Here is a 19,238-nt window from a genome sequence, read left to right as displayed (position 1 = left end):
GCAATACATATTTTTGCATCATTATCTACATAAGAGATACAGTACTTCATAATGCCCTGAAGTTCCAGTACATATAGCCTACATACACAGGTTAACAAAAAATAAAAGTTTAGCATGCCATTTAGGGAGTCAAATAGAAAGACATCAGTAATTTAAGACCACATAGTCTTTAGTCCCGCTGTTAAACTTTACCAGGCTAATACTGGTATAACTACTTGATGTGTTCATTTTTCCAAGAAATACTGCTTGGTCAGCTTATCAATTTTCCTTGCAGACCTCAGTGATTAAAGTCTGTCCAATTTTAGATACGTTTGCCATCTTCAATTCATATTTTATTATCTTCCCATGATAAAAGTAGTTCCAGTGGCTGGCTCCTCCCTTTAGCAGAGTTAGACAGGTAGGTAACAGTCGACCTCCAGAAAGCGGTGAAAAAAGATGTCTCTCATTTGAGAATCTTATGATATGGGTAGAGGGTCAGAGAGGTGGTGAATTCACGTATATCATCGATCATAATAGCCTCTGGCAGCAGCGAGGAGGGTGGCACAAAGGTCAGTCTGGACACCTCTCCGTAAGCAGAGGTCGTGGATGCCTTCTCTCCAAGCAGTTGTGCTGAGTGGTTACAACTAGATTCATCACCATCAGGGGAGTCTCCCTCTGCCTCTCCAAAACCAACAACCTGGGCAAAGTGAAAGGGAAGACAGTCTAGTATGACATTAGTACTACCAACTAGCCTACACAAAGTTCATTACAGCACTCCATTAAATCCCTTCTCCCACTCCATCATAAATAATTACACATATTTGTGTAAAACCACACACATATACAAGCTGCTGTACTTACATTATTGTTTATTATTGCTATTTTCCTTAATGTAGTCATACCAACATTTTAAAACTGTTCACTGTTAATTTTAACTATTGTATTGTTTTTATTTGTAAGTCGCTTTGGACAAAAGCATCTGCCAAATCCCTTCACCATAACTTACGTGTACACTGAGCCTCCTGCTGTTACTATGTCTGTGTTCCATGAACCAGGAGATGAGATCTGCTTTGGTAATGCGCTTCAGGGCTTCAATCTGTTATCAGACACAGAGATACCAACATTTTGTAGCGGATAAAGGACATAGTCTTCCAAACATGAACCAATTGAGACACAATGGCCTTGTTTCACTCAAATGCAAGCTTTAATTGTACCTCCCTACTCTTCGAAAAATTGAGAAACAAGAAAGTGACAAGGAAGTCATGAAAATATGTTGTTTATACTATAATAACATAGGTACAAAACATTGGAAATAAAAATGTAATTAACATGCATTAAACAGTAACAAAAACAAGCATCATATTGTTCAAATCAGAAAAAACTATCGTAAAACCACCAATTACCAACCATGTCGTTCGAAAATTCTAAAACAACAATGTTTTAATACTTCAAAATAACATTTGATAAATGAACCTTAAATTTTTCAGTAGCCATAGGTGTGTAGATTTGAACAAAATCTAGTTTGGTTCTTACCGGGGACTTTACTGCCTGAAATATCCGATTTTGTTTACCACGCTCATTAGTGCTGGGCTGGTGGGTGCCTATTTCCAACCTTTCTCACGGCATTCAACGGTTAGACCGAGAATTCTCATCGCAAATCAAAATTCCACTGGAACTCCAAGCGGATTTGTACACGCAGCCTTACAACACTGTTTACAGCTCTTCGAGTCACGGTAAAATGTAATTTTTGGTACATAGTGCTTGCGTTTCTTTAGGAATCCGCCGTTTTGGTTTGTATAGAAATTAATATTAAGATATTAAGTGACACATACACATAAGAGGTTGGAAATATGGGACGGTTGGTAATAGGTGACATTCCTATATAAAACAAAAGAGAAGCTTTTTGTCATTTTTATTGTGTGGTATTGTTTTTGTTTTTTTACATTTTTTTTACATTAAATCAATGCAATAATATGAACAGGGGGTGCAACAGTACACAAAAATCACAGTTTTGTGTGTACCTCGGTTTTGAAGTCACGGTTCGGTTAATTTTCGATAAAGTAAGCCTGAAGGTACTACTAACCTACGAATGTGTGTACCTTTACACCCCTAATAAAAACATTTTAAGATCTATACTTCAGAATCCCCTTGTTCTATTCATGTGTGTATTCATTTCATGTAGTTATTTTTGAGCAGTGACATATTTAGTGATCTAGTCAAAAATTAAACACAATCAAATAGTCCTTACCTCCTTGGTAAGTCGATCAAAAATATATTGCTGAGTCACAACTTCAAACCAGTTCCTATCCACCTCCTCGCCCAGATGTGTGTCCTCACACTCCTTAAGCTTGATCAGGGCAGTGACCTGCATCTCAAATGCCTCATCTGTCAAGTTCATCAGCTTCTCACCAAAACTCACCAGGAACTCCTCCACCTTAGACTCCACAAAATCAGTTCTAGGACAGGCACAAAATGATTTCCAAGATTTGAGTACAATGCAAACTTATTTTTCCACATGAAACACATTGCAGTGCACACTTCATCACGCTTGGTAGTAGATCAGAATAATTGTACCTATTTTTAAAAAGAAACTCACGAAAACTTTGTTGCTTGCGTCTCAACTGTAATAGAGAATCCAAGAACACCTGAGGTGTTTCGACAGGTAGGGTACACCTGGTATCTGAAGGTGCAGAGATGGCATTACCACATGAGTATAAGAATAATGATGGATATTAGGCTGCATAAATTACAACGTAACTTTTTTCTAGCAAATAAATTGCACAGATAGAAATAGCTAATTCAATTTACAAGGATAAATCAGTCACTAACCCCAGTGTTTCCTTAGTTCTTAAGAAATCAAAACAAGGTTCCTCCATGTGCATCTGAAAAAAAGGGAAAGAATAACCATCATGGATATTGGAAATGTGTTTGAGTAACTGGGATTTATAAGACTTGGAACTCACCACTAGTAACTCCATCAGGGTGTGCTCCCATAAGTTCTTCCTGCCTGACTGGAGAAAACAAGAAAAAAAGACATCTTTGTTTATGACATGTCAATACACACATGATTACCTTATATAAAAACATTAAATCAATAGACAGCATGTGCGAGTCCAACTTCTCAGGCATAGCTACAATTAGAAGGCCCTCCTAAATAAAACACAGGTGCATGGGCCTGTTTACCTGGTAGTACACTGTGACCTCAGAGTTGGCATCTCCCTTGTTAAGGGAGCGTACTTTACACAGGTGGTGCTTCTGTGGCAGTTCTACCACCCTAAATAGAACCGGAGCCTCTACTGTGAGTGGCTGGAACTTGAGTTTGCTGAAAGGAGGTCAGAGTCAGAACACACAGAACGTTCAGGCGGTCAGTCTGAACAGATGGGGACAAAAGGACACAGCCGCTCACTAAATCTTATTTCTGTGGTTAAAAATAACTAAAAAAAACCAAAAAAAAAAAACATATAAAAATATGAAAAGAAGAAAAAAACAACGACATCCTAACAAATTGATACTGCCATCTTGTGACATTTTGCACCGTATCAGTGGTCAGAAAGTTCAATAGCCTATATTTTGTAGATGACTATCTGTTACAAATTCAAGGTGAACAGAGGTTACAACAGAGGAACAAAATTACTTACTCAATAAAATACCGCAAGAACTTCTTAGATTCCTGGTGAAAGTAAATAAAAATGTCATGAGTTTTAAATTTTTTTTGCAGACAAATCTGTAAAACAATGTCCTTAGACACAAGATATATTTGCGAAAAGGGACTCACTATGCTGGTAAAGTTACCCTGTACTAAGCCCTCAATGTATAGCGCTGACTTCAAACTGTTGACAAAGTCCATGAGGTCATCCACACTCAAGCCTTTCATTATGGCCTGGTACTTCTGGACCACAGACCAGCGACAGTGCTCCAGAATCAGGAGGCGCACATCTCTGTAAGGGTAGGAGACATAGAGAAAGGAGAGGGCAGAGATATAAGAGGAGAGGCAACAGCAAGGGAGAAATAAAGGGAAGGAGAGGAGATGGGAAGAGCATGTTAAGGAAGGAGAGATAGCGGAGGAAAAGCGGCAAGAGAAATACATTTGGTTTGAATGAAGTGAGCCTGTTAAAGATGATGTCCCTTATGTGTGTGTCTAGCACTCAATATTACAGTAGGCACCTGATGTTGATTTTGGGTGTAACATTTATGTTGCGACAGTGACTGTGTAAAGCGATGTCATACTCACTTGCCAAGTCTCTCAGGCTTGATGAGGATGTTGAAGTAGGTCTTTTTCAGCTGTGCCACAAACATGCCAAACACATCTGGAGCTGCACTGAAGCCAGCCAGGTAGTCCACGATCAGGTGGAGCAGCAGCTAGGACCATACAGCACAGATGACAAAACCACTCCAGTAAAGGTATGCACACACACACACACACACACACACACACACACACACACACACACACACCAACATGCATAGAGACATATTTCAGTGATGATAAGGACGAAGCCTTAATGAAACCAGGTGGATGAATAACAGCTAGTTTTAAGTTTGGTAGTATGGTAGTAGGTAGTAGATCATGGTTATGAGTTAACAATCCACTCTTCTTAATGAATATAATTATAGATTAAATTAGCAAATCATTCTAGTGCATTTATATTTGCATCAATGAAATTGTCCCAGAACATTAGAGAAGCATTGGAATAAATCCATTGAGTTTGAGAACTATTCTGATCATTATTGGCTCTGGACTATAATAATGGAGACACCATTCTTACTATAATATTTGCATAATAACCCATTCATCAATCTCATCAATACATACAGGCAATTTGTGGTTGAAGCCCTTCACACGGATGACAAAGCCATGCTCCCCTGCCACCAGCTTGTATTCCAGTTGTGCAACATCTGCATCATATGCTGGTTCAGCAAGGTTGTGCGCCAGAATGTTCACAAAAATATCAAAAAGCACCAGACTATAGAAAGGAGGACAGGAAACAGAAGTATGTATGTATGGATATAACTAAACTCTACACCCTTCTTGGTTAAACAGTGAAATGTTAATATTAACTGCGCTGGCATCTGCCATAGTACACCTCAGCAAGGAAGAAAAGCAAAATGATATGGAAGATTCAAATGAGACACACTTTCCAGATGGTTCAAGTGGTTGTTGAACTTTCAATCAAAACTGACTGTAACACGACTGGAATTAATTATATTTTGATTACAGCTTAACTGTGTAGTTTGTGTATATATACATACATTTAGAAATACAAAACTGCACAAATTTGATACGATTTGCAATCAGACAAAAATATGATTTAAGACAACATTGACAGAAACCATTCTCATCACAAGCAAGATTTTAGATGTTGGAGGTTAGCAATGTTGTGAATTCGTATTAGCCAGGAATCTGTTTCTATGTGTTGCTGTGTGGGATGGGTAATACTCACTTTTCTGGGTTTTTCTGAATGATTGGGGAGAGCAGATTAAAGCGTACGTAGGCTGAAACAAGAGACAGTAGCAGTCAGTGCTCATCCTTTAAATACAATCAAAATGCTGTCTGTACGGCCTCACCAACGGACACAGAGATACACAAACACGCAGACTCAAATGCAAACATGTAAAAAAAAAAAACTCACATACACACCTTTAGGAATTTTGAACTTGTTGTCTTTTTTGAACCAGAGACATCCTTCCTTTGTGTTGATTATTTTGACAGGGAATTCGGTATCAGGGCAGTCTGATGCTTTCAGGGTGAAATCAGTAGCTGTGAAAAGAAGTTACAAATGACCTTTTTAACACATCCAAGCATGATAAGGATTATAGATTAAAAAGCTTTTAAGTGCAAATAACAGGAATCCTTGAACACAGACCAATAAACTTGTTTTCAGCTGGCAGTTGGAGTTCAGGGTTGAGTTCAAAGTCACTAGCCCAACGATCCCTCCACTCCTGAGGTATATCTGCAATGATGAGTTTATTTGTGAAATCTCACTAGTTCACAGTAGGAACAAATTTCGGAAGTCCTGAAACATTGACTGTGTGTACATACACACCGGTGGCCCAGTTATGAGGCTTACCCTAGTTCTGGTCATACTCAGGATAAGGCATTTACATGAGCAAGAGAGATATCTGGTTACTCATATAAGATCATAGTAGTATCCTGTTTACTGATAACTGATATCTATTTGTTCTGGTGCCTGTGCAGCTAGTCAGCAGCTATTACAAAACTGGGATACGATACAGTTTATGCATGCAATAGAGTCCTGGTTAGGAGTTCTCCAGTTAGCATAAACAGGTTTCTCAAAAATGGGATAAGGGTGTATCTGGGGCTTTTTGAAATCAGGATATGATGTTTGAATGTGCGAACACAAAAATGGAACACTTAAAAATCCCTATCATAACCAGGACTCTCAAGACCATGATTCCAATAATACATTTGGGTTCTACAGTACCACCAATACCAAGCCTTTCTCATTACAAAAAGATGAGTAAAATTCAGAACAATTAACCCCACCGTATAGTTACTAAAATACGAAAACGGCTTGCAAGCTTTAAAGGTTTTACAAAAGTATGAAAAATGGCTTATCTTCAGGTTAGGATTGCAATGGCTCACCTTCTACACTGTACTGAGCCCCAAACCATTTTTCCTTCATGTCACACAGGTTCTCATGTTCTGGAGACAACAGGATCAGGTTTGCCTTATCTGGGGTCATGAGAACCAAAGCAGCATTGATGACCTAAGAGGGGAACAATAATTACTCTAAACAGACTCTACTAAACGTGTAACTACGTATATGTAAGTACCAGTGGGGACATATTTCATACACACATTTATTTGCTCAACACTTACAATACAAAAATATTACAGTGGTGTAACCTGTCAATTTTGACACATTCAATTCATGCAGTTTTAGCATAGTATCCATAAAGAGCCCTGGTACTCAGCAACCCACAACCCCCTATTGCAAATGACCATGCCTCAGTACTATTAATGGTAAAGGAAAAGGTAATTTGAGCCTCCCAGTAGCTAAAATTACAGAACCATCTTGTTTCAGTGTGACATTACCTCTGGGTCATAATCAAACATGAGCTGATCTCCAGTAAGGTAATCCTCTTTTGGAAAGAGATGCATGTTCTCAGAAATGTTCTCCACAAATTCAATTGGATCAGACTGTTGAAACAGATCACTGGTGTTACAGATATTAAATTAAATCCACCTGGAGTCAGTGGTAACTGTTATCGCACATCTGCTCTTCATATGGCTTCAGGTAGCTATTTGAATTGTATGGACAATTTAGTCACAGGATGAAATCTAACATACTAAAGAAAGAAATATCTGAAGAAATATCAATATTAAATGACACCTCACTGTAACTCAGAAATAGAAAGAAACCAGTCACCTGCTCCTGATAATGGAACTCATTTGCTTCAACCTTCTGAATTTCAGAATAAATCCTGAAAAGCATGAAGCAGACCTCTAATCATAACACTGGCCAGCATTTATGTATTAAAGAACCCCTTAAATATTTGCCTCTAAAGGACACATTCACAAATTCAGTTAATGTCTAGCACTTGAATTAACCTTTCTTGTGGTCCAAGAGACTGTAGCATCTTAAGATACTGGAAGACCAAGTCAACCACCTGCAGAGAAATAGTCAATATTCAGATAAAGATCGGAGTAGTAGCATTAGACTGGCTATTGGCCTGCATCATTATCATCATGTTAAAAACATCAATAATTTCACTGCAACTCAAATACTGCTTAATGAGTATTAATGCCACACCTTGTAAACGTTATGGAAGCCCTCATCTGTCAAGGTTATGGAAACGGAGAAGATGGAGTAAGTGGTGTTCTGATCAAAGCCAGTTTCACTGTTCCCTCCAAACAGAGCCAGGGCCCAACACCTAGAGGCATCAAAAGCTTTCACATGGCTCTGAGAAATTTGACATCAATTGGTACAGATAAAAAAAAAAGTGACTTACCTCTTCCTTAATTGGGAGAGGATACCTCCAGCACCTTCATGGCCTATCAGCCAAGATATATAGTGCAGGGGCTTTACTCTACAGAGTCAAACACATAGAGTGTGGGCGATTAGGATTTGCAACAATAACCAGAACGATTAAAAAGTAAAAAAGCAAACATAAAATTAAACATTGATCGATCACCATCATAGCCTTACAACGAGTAAATGTGAAATTAGTCTATTTTGCATTTACAGTATTATGTAAAATATATGTGGTTGCTGTTTGCTCTCTTCGTGGTCATTACTGATCAATAATCTCTTGTTAAAAAAAACTATTTGGCCACTAGAGCAAATCTACTGCAAGATACATATTTTGAACACAGTTATTGTACAGTGAACATGGGAAAGTTTAACAAAGCAAATTATTATATTGAGTTAAATAATGAAATATGGCACTGAGCTATATCAGAAAAAGTGAGCAATGAATGTAATGACAGAAAGCATTATGGTGATTATTGATGTTGATTCAGATTTCATGTACTTTATTGACACCTGCTGGAGAAACTATGGAATTGAACATGACTGACCAGGTGAAACTTTGGGCATCAGATATTAAACCTACGGTCAGACAACAACATTTCCATACTAGAAAAACATGCCAGTAGACTCCTGCAGTCCGTTACAACTTACCTGTAGTGTTTGGCCTGAGGGGGCAATGACCAAGTAATGCTGAGAGCGTGGACCTTCCTCACAGGCACCACTGTTAACACATGCACATTTCCTTTTAATATATTATCATATCACACTAACAATCCAAATAATATTCTCATGTCAATGTATCTTTATCTTACCAGTATATAGCCTGGAATAAGCCAGCCAAATTTACCTCACCCACAAAATTTGAGGAAAATAAATTAGATCTGGAGTCGCTCCATTGAGAAGCCTATAAACCCGGTTAAGATCTGTTCGGGTGGTATTTATACGATGATAGATAGATGAGCAACAGTGAAGCAGTCATCCATGTCACCAGAGCGCACTTGAGTTGATTTTGTTTACAAGATGTTTAGATTCCGCTATTGTGTCTGTTATACAAGATATTGACAGCACAATAATGACGGAAAAAAAGACGAACAGAAGACAGGAATTTGACATCCTCAAATTTTGTGGGTGGGGACAATTCTAGCTAGGTTCTGGGCTAGGTTGAAACATGCTCCATAATCAAATCCAAACGACGTGTTACCAGCCTCAAATTCTGATAAGAGAGGCTGTCAAAATGAGGGTTACCTCTATAGAGCTTGTTGAAGGCTGGTGTGTCAAATGGGTCTTTAAGATGAGAGAAGTCAGGTTGAGGTTGTCCACTGCAGTGATGTAAACAACATCATCAATGCAAAACAAAAGCACTCCTTATCAAAACCATTTAATTGCCATTACCACAGCAGTGCTGATGAGCACTTACTTGTTTGGGATTGCGCTGAAGATCTCCCTAACCCACTCCTCAAGTGTGTCCAGCTTCTCTGTGGAGAGATACAGCAGGTGCACATAGGTCATATCCAACTCACACCAGTCAATACTGATCGCTTACTATTCCATACTTTGAATATACTGATACTATACAGTATACTGATGCTTAATAAATGCAGATGTTTAACTTAAAAACACAGGATATGACATCTGTCTCTCTGGATCCAACATGCCCTTAAGTGTGCATCTTAAATATGTACATTAAAGACTTAAAGGTACACTCTGTGATTCTGGGCTTAAAGGTCATTGGTATTTGAGCTCAACAGCAAATAAAATGACATCCATCTCTGCTCCTAAAGCATTATGTTGATGGACTGAAACAGGTCAAAAAGTGTATTAGATTAGAATAGTGAACTTTACCTCTAAGTAACACTGATCATTCATTAGTAGTTAGTAGCCTTTCTAAAAGGATCCTGCATGATACTAGATAATATATTACCTCTGGACTGAACAGTCAGAGTCATATAGTGGGCTGAGTAATATCTCTTCCAGAATTCCCGTAGACATTTATAGGTGTTAATATCATTCTTCTTGGGTTCATGTTTCAGTGTCTGAGCATTACCTGAACAAAAGAAAAAAACATTAAAATACCAAAAGATAAAACAAACAAACAATTAGAGCATCTATGGCTATTCTACAAAATTAACAAAGAAGCAAGAAACTCACCCCAGCAGAATTTTCTCATCACATGCTTTGGTTTGGCAAGACTTCCGAACAACATTTCTTTCCTATGGCTGTCTGATGGCCGAGCTAGTTGGTACTCTGCAAAGCAGCAACACATTTATAGACAGTCATGCAGAAATCCATCCATATGTGGATATCATCTTAATTTGTTACCACACTTACCACTATCAACAGCTTCCACTTCCCTAGCAACAGCATCCTCAATCATTAGAGGACAAATGAAGAACTGTGCCCACCTGTGGAAAAGCATTTCAGTTCAATGACGATGACAATATCCAATTGGTCTATAATATGGTTGCTTGAGGGAGTTGTGGCTGTGGACGCATCAGTGGATGACCACACACATTACATATGAGATATGGGGTTGGCATATGTTCAGATACTTCAAATGCAACAAGATCAAAGTAACTTCAACTTCTATCAGTGCCCCACCTGTCCAAAGCCTCTCTGAAGTACTTTCTCTGGACATCAAACTGAAAAATTGTTCTCTCACAGTCAGTTGAGGCATTGTCACTCCCTCCGTGTTTCTTCAGGAAGGCATCAAAGCCATTCTCAGCAGGGTACTTCTCACTGCCCATAAAGACCACTAAGAAAGATGTAAGGCATTGGATTGGAATGCAACATGTTGCAACATCACAAGACATCTCTTTTGAGTGACAAAACATGTCCAATCTACATATACAGCAGAATATTTGCAGTCATTATGCTCATTATGTCAGGGTGCTGATATAGGCTATACAGAGAGATAATATTCTCTCACACTTCACTGACCAATTTGACATATTATTAAACTCACAATGCTGATGTTGTTCATTAAAAATACCAGCCCAGGAGAGAGATACTCACTGTGTTCAAGAAAATGTGCAAGACCAGGCAGATCATCTGGGTCACTGAAGCTGCCAACGGCAATACAGAGGGCTGCTGCCGACTGGGAAAAGCAGATACAGGCAATTCATTTACTTGGTTTCAAATGCATGTGGGGTTAGGTAAAAAGGTCCAGGACAAAGATGTCAGGATTTTTTTGGCAGCAAGCAACCCAATTGTTTGTTTTTTTGGCAGCAAGCAACCTATTGCCGCATCACTGAAAGAGCTAACCTGTTTCTCAGAGCTGCCACTCTTCTTTCCACCACCACACCTCTGTTCCTCATTGCTATCCACAGAGTAAGCGCCCTCTTCAGAACCCCCTCCAGAGTCATCATCGTCATCTTCCTCCTCGCTGATGGAGTCTCCTGGGTCACAGGAGACTCCATCGGCCCTGCTGAGGTCTGATATGAGAAGTGCTCGCAGTCCATTGCTCAGCTCTATGTACCTGGACACAAATGGAGAAAATGGGGTAATAAGGAGAGCACAACAATGAATGACAGGCTGACAGAACAACGAAGAATCAGATCAGCAAGTGCCATTCACCTGTACTTCTTGGGGTCACTAGGGGATTTAATAATTTCAAGATCTCCCAAGTCATCCTCCACAGTCTCTGCTCCATCCTCTCTAGACTGAATCCTGAGGTTGTAAGACGACTCAACTCCATCTTCATCCAAATCGGATTTTCTAGGACTGGCAGAAGTTTTACATTTATTCATTCTGAGAAGCGTCCAGACTCGGGAGGTGCTGAATCGCAATCATGAGTGAAAAAAAGGCAAATTCGTATCCTCGAAGGTAGTCTATTCTGAATGGTTAATCAGCTCAAGTGCGACAATGTAACATCAGCGACAAGAACAATCGGTTGCTTTCACAATTTGAATATAAACTCTTCGGGTGTAATTTCTGCCAGTGTCTTGCATTAAGTTGTTGTTGAACGTTAACAATCCGTGGATGACAAGATCTTCACCAATAATCAGTAGCCTGACTATGTGAAATCATAACAAGACTTGTTAATATCGCATATCGCAGACGAACGTTCACATATAATGTTGCGAAGTATTTAGCTAACTTTAGGGCACGCACACCTGGTAAACTCTTCAATTCATTGCACTGCCTAGTCATTTGCAATGTTTCTGAGCTGCGTCAACCAAACCACTGAAGACACTGTTGAGGATATCCGTGTAAGAGAGAACGTGATTGGTTGTCGCAGGTTGACCGCAGAACAAGTCTATCTCTGACTGGTAGTAGGCTTGGATTTATAGGATAGGCTACACAAGGTTGATAAATAGGCCTAGCTGTTGTAACAACTTACTGTAAGCTTGTTAGACACAAGCAAATGTTTTAAATAGGCACTCTAACCTAAACGCATTAAGTGAAGAACCACACGTAGGCCTAACCCAGAGGTAGGCTATAGGCTATAAAGAAAATGTTTTGATTCATTTGAATAATCTAACAGTTTCTTGCCTAGAATTATCTAACTGGAAGAAGCAGGGTTATTAATTTTAGCCTACTACAGCCCAAAAAAAAAAAGGCTAAACTTGTGAAGGTAGGCTACACACCAGGCCCATCTTGACCATGTTGATTAGGTTAAATGGATTAGTTCAGTGATCTTCAATGAGTAACTTACCACCATTTGATACAGCAACATGACATTTTCTGTTTAAGTTTAACCAAAAAAATGTAACGTTGCCTTAACCACAAAAACACATGTGGCTGACCGAAAGATGTCAACGTTGGTCTTCATTACATTTTCCTGACAGCTGGCTCTAAATTGAGATGATATGATCATGACGTGTATTGTGATGCATTAATTATCCTTTTAATTAAAGAATTGTGATGATTTTGGAATCCTGTTGCGTCTGCTTTGACATGACAAGAGGTAGTGCAGATAGATATTTGTGCTTTTTATTTCCGCAAATTGCACTTGAAAATGTACAAACATTCACATTGATTTAATCACTTTGTTCCCGTTGAACCCATCTATGAGTCAACAGTAACTAACGAGGTGCTATAGCCATAGGCCTACAGTTTATCCATTGCAACAGCATAAAAATAAAAATCTACCTAGGTACGACCATTATAATACACTATTTAGATCCAAAATATGTAATTTAAAAATGCACTTATAAACAATCACATCATAGCCTATCAGACAGAACAACTGTTATGATTGTTATAATAATATTATTGTTGGTTAGGCTTAGCTATGAACTCACATAAGACAGGGTGGCACAAGGTGTTTGGGTAATGCAGTTCACTATTTTGCAATAACTGAATTTCAGAAAAGAAATGGCACAGCCTACTCAGCACAATGAACTTCAAAAGGTTGATTAATTTAAAATTGAAGAGAGAAACCACATGGCCAATTTCAATAGTGTCATAACATTTGCCTACATTCAGTATATTGTGTGCTGATCATTTTTGTAAGTCACATAATTAGATCAAATTGATTCACATGACTATTAAACATTACTATTACAAGACTCATCATACAACATTGTTTGTAAAGTGTCCAAAAGTCTTAAAACACTTAATTGTACCAGCAAAGTGAAAAGCATGTGCCTTTCACTGAACAATAATGGCACATCATCACATCAAAACCACCCTGAACAGAATTAACGAATAAAGCTGCAAAACACGTTGTAAATTCTGCAGTTGTGCTGAGATAGTGTTATGGTGTCTTATGATATTAAACTTTTTTTTTGTTTTAAAAAGACTAGAGTTAAATAGAATAGTGTTATAAGCGTGTCTCACACCTAAAATTTAATATCCTGTGTTAAGCTCAGATGAGCAAGCAGCCATGTGTCTTATGTATACCAATTCATCGAAAGTCATGTGACAAGGTAGTTAACTGCACTGTAACAAGTTGTGAGTAATTCATTGTTTTGCAGTGGCAGTGAACACTCTCCATATGAGAGAAGCTGTATTGTGCTTCAACAGTCAACTCTACTTTGAGCTGCCTCGTGTTTAGACTACAGGTGAAATGAGAGATTATAAATGCACTTATGTGCAGTGCAAAAGAATGACAATGTGAATCACAACATGAACTCAGAGGAGAGAGAGGGGAGCTACACAAGAGAGTTGTGACTTGTCGGTAAGAGAAGTTGTGCTACAAGAGGTAGGCTTAGCAGCAGTTCTGAGGTAGTTGTGGAGGCTTGTCTGTGAGCCGAGTGTTCTTCGTACCAGTGACGATAGCAGGGTCAGTATCCACCCGTTCTGACATCTTCACACAGATGATGTCTACCAGGCGTTCAAATACCTGCCGGACATTTATGTTCTCTTTGGCACTGGTTTCATAATACTCAAAACCTGCAGACAACAGTAAAATAATCACTCATATATAACCATGTTTGCACAGATAAGAGAGTGGACGCATTAAATTTGCTAGTAGTTACTGTTCTGCAATTATAACACAATGATTTTTTTACTTTACTTCAAACCACAATGACTTATGTTGTGACATGACCCTTGTTGATTTTAAACTCGATAAGTTTCTTGACTGGGTACCCATTTGTAGGCTACAAATGGGTACCCAGTATGTTGAAAATTGTCAAAAAGGGGAATTCGTACATTGTGATATTATACGTTAAAGTATCATTAAATTAGCCCTTCACTTAATGGTAATGATGCCAAATAGTACTGATTCACATAATGGTACTAACACTATAAACTTGTAGGATCACTCAAGAAACGTACCTAGTTGGTCAGCTAAGTGTCTGCCCTTTTCCGGCGGCACCACTCTCTCATCATCCATATCACACTTGTTGCCAACAAGAATCACTTGAGCGTTATCCCATGAATATGTCTTAATTTGAGTAGCCCTGGGGAAAAACAGGGTGCCAGGTTCAACATATACTGTAAATCATCCTCTCTGCTTCCACTTACACAATAATAAAAATGTATTGCAAAAAGGCAGCGGTTTTGTAATCCTAACATGCTTTAGACATAAAAAGCCTTACTGTATTAGCCTAATTATCTACATTTCTAGAAAAAATAGTGTCCAAACAGCTTCTCTCTGCACTGGAAAATAACAATATTTATGAAAAGTTTCAATCTGGTTTCTAAAAATATCAAAGCACTGCGCTGCTGATGCCAGCTGATGACATATGCTCGTTTCTTTGTACTTCTGAACCTTAGCACAGCCTTTGTCCAAATGAATCACAACACACTGTTATATGAAGACTGAGGTATTGAGTGGGAATATCTGACATGGCCTTTATGCAGAAAGGCCATTGTACAGAAACATGTCTCTTTTGTTGCTATGCAGACAACACACAGGTGTACCTTCTGGTTAGATCTTCAGATTCTAGTGTGCTGTTCATGTTAAAAGGATGTCAAAGAATAATCAGCTAAATTCTGAAAAAACAGAGATCCTTGTTATTGGATCTCGATATTCTTGTCATTGGCAAAACAATGGTTTTGAAAAGTGCTGTATAGATAAAGATGATGATGATGATGATGACGACAGTGATGATAATGGTGAGCATCATCGTCATCTTCACCAAGGCCCACAAAAATATCATGAAAATGTACTATGGTGCACAGTATGTTTGCACTCATTGGAAACATTGTATTTTGAATGTGATGTTAGATTGCAGTTTTATTCTATAGTAATCAGACCAAGATATCTCTGGCTATGTTTTATGGCCATTCTATTCTATTTCAATCATGGCTCAATCAAGGATTTCTTTTACTTTCTTAAATTTGAATGTACATCATCATATCTTGGTTCTAGAGGTAGGCTACACAATACAGTAAATCAAGCATCTGAGGAGGCAGACAGGACAAGGCCTGACATTTTTTGCTTTTAAATAAGCAATAAGCAAGTTTGTTGTATTGGCCATAAACATTTATTCAACTAATCTATCCACCAGAATGATATGTTTAGGCTTTTCTGTAAAATAATGAATGTTCCTTTACAGCTTCAAATATTTTGCAGCAATATGCAGAATATGGATACAGCAAACTCACCAGTCTTGCACTGCATTGAAGGACTCTTCGTTAGTGATGTCATACATGAGGATGAAGCCCATAGCTCCCCTGTAGTAGGCTGTGGTGATTGTTCTGTACCGCTCCTGTCCTGCTGTGTCCTGCAGTAACACAAGCACAAGTGGATCCACATTAGTGTGGGAGAGGAGGGTTAATGTCTAATATCACTAATGAGCCATGGCAGCACGGCTTAATGTTGGTGAACAATAACAACTCCTAATATTCTGGGCTGTCTCTCCTAGCACAGAATGCAACCTTGTTTTCATGGAAAAATGATCAAAACAGAAAGAACACCGAAATCCAGCCCAATTAGACTGGAATAGCAAACCTAACAGATGAGCAGCCAACAGATTTCAACTGTTGAAGGTGTGAGTTCACACCATCATCAAGAATGGTAAAGAATACATGAATCCTTCCACACTCTGTCATGGTAAACATTATCATAGAGCTGAGTGAAGCTGACAGCTACACACACTGCAGTCAGATGGGACAGGGAGGATTAGCATGTGTGACAAGGCATGCATTTACTGCCAGTGTCATCAATTTACCTGTGACTATCAGGGATTTCTCCCATTTTTCCCCTATTCATCTCACTTGTCTAAGAATCTCAAACTGTTGTTTCATGCCTGATGCATCATAAACAACAATTCTCACATTCAATACATGTGAAACGTATATGTTCTGCCTTTTCAATAGCTGTGACAAAAAGGGAATGCCTCAAGGTTCAGAGTGAATTCTGTTGTGTTATTTGACTACTTCCTAACCTATGAATGAATATGTGGTAACCTTAGGTCTACTGTGTGCCATCTTTCAATTGCACTCAGAATCTATGTTTGCATAGGCTATGCCATATTACTTTGAATAAATACAGCACACCATTAACTTGATTTATTCAGTCACAGATCCTCCAACGATCATATTGTCACAACATATTATGTTAGGGTACTGTCTAAAACATGCACATGTAGCCTGTTACACCATAATGGGTATCCATTCAAGGTTGACAAATCAACACTGATTACAGCTCTATACACAAATAAGGCAATTTACTCCAGTGGCTTGTGTGGCACTGGTCTCACCCCTGGCCCTTGTGTGCTTGAGAAACGCACGGCCCCTTTGGCCTCTGGGGCCCACTCTAATTGGTTCAGAGCATTGCTTTGCCAAGGAGCAGCGAGAAGTGTTGCTTCCATGACAACCACTGATGATGCAAGCGCAGAAGAAGCTCGTATCTCCTTTCCTAAGGAAAATGGCTCTGCTGCAGCGCCAGACAGACATGAAGTCTTATCATGCAGCGCAGCTCTGTGGTTTTATTGTGTTGAAATCTTGACAACTCAATAGTGGTAACAAAATTATATAAACCCTTGTTTCTGGCAAACAATAAATCCATAAAGCAGCATGCACTATGCGCAAGGTAGGCTTTGTCTGGCAGTTTTCAAGAAATCATGATAATCTAACATAAAGGCTAGGCTTGCACATCAAATGCAAGTTCTCCACACAGATGAAAAAACTTACCCAGATCTGAAGCTTCACTCTTTTGTCGTTTCTGTAAACCGTTTTCACTTTAAAATCAATACCCACAGTGCTAACGAAGGAGTTGTTGAATGTGTCATCGGCGTATCTGAACAGAAAGCTGGTTTTTCCAACACTACTATTGCCAATGATGAGCAGTTTGAACATGTAGTCAAAGTTCTGATCCGATCCATCTCTCTGCCCAAAGCGTTGGTCTGCCTTCGCCATCTGTGGGCATATTATGCGTTAGTCTCGGAATCTGGTTGCTCCAGAAGCAATTATGAGAACAGCACACAACCTATCCATAGGCTACACAATGCAGTCTACATAGCATATTTGTGGACAATGAGTAAGCTAACCTAATCTATTTCACGCTTTTATAAATTCACGAATCAATGTCGTGGACATATGTAACCAGAACACATTTGCGTCAGAGCTCTCGAATCGATTAAACAGATTGGACCACAGGTGCGTTTTAGAGCAAAAATGGGCAAACCCACGACCAATAAGATAACATCATGAGACACAATAGTGTAACACTAATCCATTCGACTGTGACCATAAATTGAATATTGGGACTTGTATTTGTAGGGAAATGGCCTTGACTATTTACCATGCAATGGGAAACAATTCCCCACACATAGGCTTAGGTTCTCTGTGGTAGAAAGAATATCGAGTTAACAAGAAATTCATATTTTGCACTAGTAGGCTTTAGCAAAAATATCTGTTTAGGTATATTTAGCAGTCCTTACCTTTTGCTGAGCAGATAGCTACCCTTTTCAAAGGTGGGCGTACAACAGGCGCGACCGAACTGCAAGCTACCTGATGTTGCGTTTCCACCGGCTTCAACCCTTTCTTTTACTGTCTATGTTGTTTCAGTCGCCTTCCGGTATCTTCTCTGTGCGCCTGGTCTGATTCAATCTTTATAAATCGCAATTAACAGTGCTATTTGTGAAGCGCATACAGCTGATTTTGTGAGCATTTACAGGTCACTGTGTTAAAGGTTTAGATCCAGTATGCTGACACCTTATTGGCATGAGGTGGAGCTAAAAGAGGACATAATGCAAAATATTCACTATTACTCTCATTAAATTAAATATCTGACTGCTTTTTCAGTTCTAATACTGAATCATGACACCTTCAAACATCAAAACACCTTCAGAAAAAAAACAGAAACCAACAAAATCAGACACCATGGCCTAATTTGCCTGTGTCTAAACAAGCAGAATCCTTGAATACCAAATTTAAAATCTAAACTAAATTCAACCGATATCAGAATATATCTTTGCACTTCCAAGTGCATCAACCCTTCTAAGGGTTCTTATCACCATTGGGTGGTTCCTGAAAGTAGCTGGTCCTCCAATACATTTCACACAAATGTATTATTGTATGAAATTTATCCTGCTATCCATCTACATAATGTACATATAACCATTTCCCCTTGAATTTCTGAACAAAGTTAATACTGTTGAGTCTGGCTTCAACTAATGATTACTGTGCTGGTTGATTAAGCTGTTCACTACTTTATAAATTAATCAATTAGATATTCCATCTACAAAATGTCAGAAAATGGTGAACAAATATTGTTGAGTGTTTCCCAAAGCCCAAGATGGCACCCTACAATGTCTTGTTTTTACCAAAAGATATTCAGTTCACAGAAGAGTAAAGAAACCAGAAAATATTAACATTTCAGAGGATGGAATCTGAGAAGTCTGGCTTACAAAAAAGTCAATTATCAAA

The 19,238-nt window shown here is 38.7% G+C and overlaps 2 protein-coding genes and 1 long non-coding RNA gene across 4 annotated transcripts in view; 1 reads left to right on the top strand and 2 right to left on the bottom strand.

Annotated features, from left to right (window-relative positions):
* Window positions 1-8,960, top strand: part of LOC121677501 — a 76,159-nt gene extending 67,199 nt beyond the window's left edge. The window contains exon 3 of the long non-coding RNA XR_006021014.1: window positions 8,926-8,960. This is a non-coding gene — a long non-coding RNA (uncharacterized LOC121677501). The remainder of the gene's footprint in view (window positions 1-8,925) is intronic.
* nrd1b (nardilysin b (N-arginine dibasic convertase)) lies at window positions 311-12,766 on the bottom strand. Its single transcript, XM_042056151.1, has 31 exons — window positions 12,628-12,766; window positions 11,547-11,693; window positions 11,235-11,448; window positions 10,986-11,067; window positions 10,572-10,725; window positions 10,302-10,375; window positions 10,122-10,217; window positions 9,895-10,017; window positions 9,391-9,448; window positions 9,219-9,292; window positions 8,625-8,694; window positions 7,954-8,031; window positions 7,755-7,875; window positions 7,553-7,611; window positions 7,371-7,425; window positions 7,037-7,141; window positions 6,584-6,707; window positions 5,844-5,930; window positions 5,618-5,737; window positions 5,421-5,472; window positions 4,793-4,943; window positions 4,211-4,338; window positions 3,755-3,917; window positions 3,618-3,649; window positions 3,163-3,301; window positions 2,943-2,990; window positions 2,809-2,861; window positions 2,576-2,659; window positions 2,228-2,435; window positions 986-1,075; window positions 311-676 (listed from the first exon to the last, which is right to left on the bottom strand). The coding sequence occupies exons 1-31, from the start codon at window positions 12,651-12,653 to the stop codon at window positions 443-445; spliced, it is 3,249 nt and encodes a 1,082-aa protein (XP_041912085.1). The 5' UTR covers window positions 12,654-12,766; the 3' UTR covers window positions 311-442.
* Window positions 12,767-12,891: 125 nt separating this feature from the next.
* On the bottom strand, window positions 12,892-18,722 carry rab3b (RAB3B, member RAS oncogene family). Of its 2 annotated transcripts, XM_042056228.1 has the most exons (6): window positions 18,251-18,722; window positions 18,112-18,153; window positions 17,502-17,726; window positions 15,972-16,090; window positions 14,697-14,821; window positions 12,892-14,309 (listed from the first exon to the last, which is right to left on the bottom strand). In XM_042056228.1, exons 2-6 carry the CDS (start codon window positions 18,112-18,114, stop codon window positions 14,125-14,127), a joined length of 657 nt encoding a protein of 218 aa, XP_041912162.1. In that variant the 5' UTR covers window positions 18,115-18,153; window positions 18,251-18,722; the 3' UTR covers window positions 12,892-14,124. The 2 variants fall into 2 exon arrangements, with proteins under 2 accessions (XP_041912162.1, XP_041912163.1); XM_042056229.1 differs by lacking the exon at window positions 18,112-18,153 and having other exon boundaries at window positions 18,251-18,721.
* Between the last annotated feature and the right edge of the window lie 516 nt (window positions 18,723-19,238).

This window comes from Alosa sapidissima, chromosome 12 (assembly GCF_018492685.1).
Source record: "Alosa sapidissima isolate fAloSap1 chromosome 12, fAloSap1.pri, whole genome shotgun sequence".
Taxonomy (NCBI): Eukaryota; Metazoa; Chordata; class Actinopteri; order Clupeiformes; family Clupeidae; genus Alosa; species Alosa sapidissima.
Note: the sequence above shows the minus strand (reverse complement) of the source record. Positions and strands in the feature narration are given on the sequence as shown.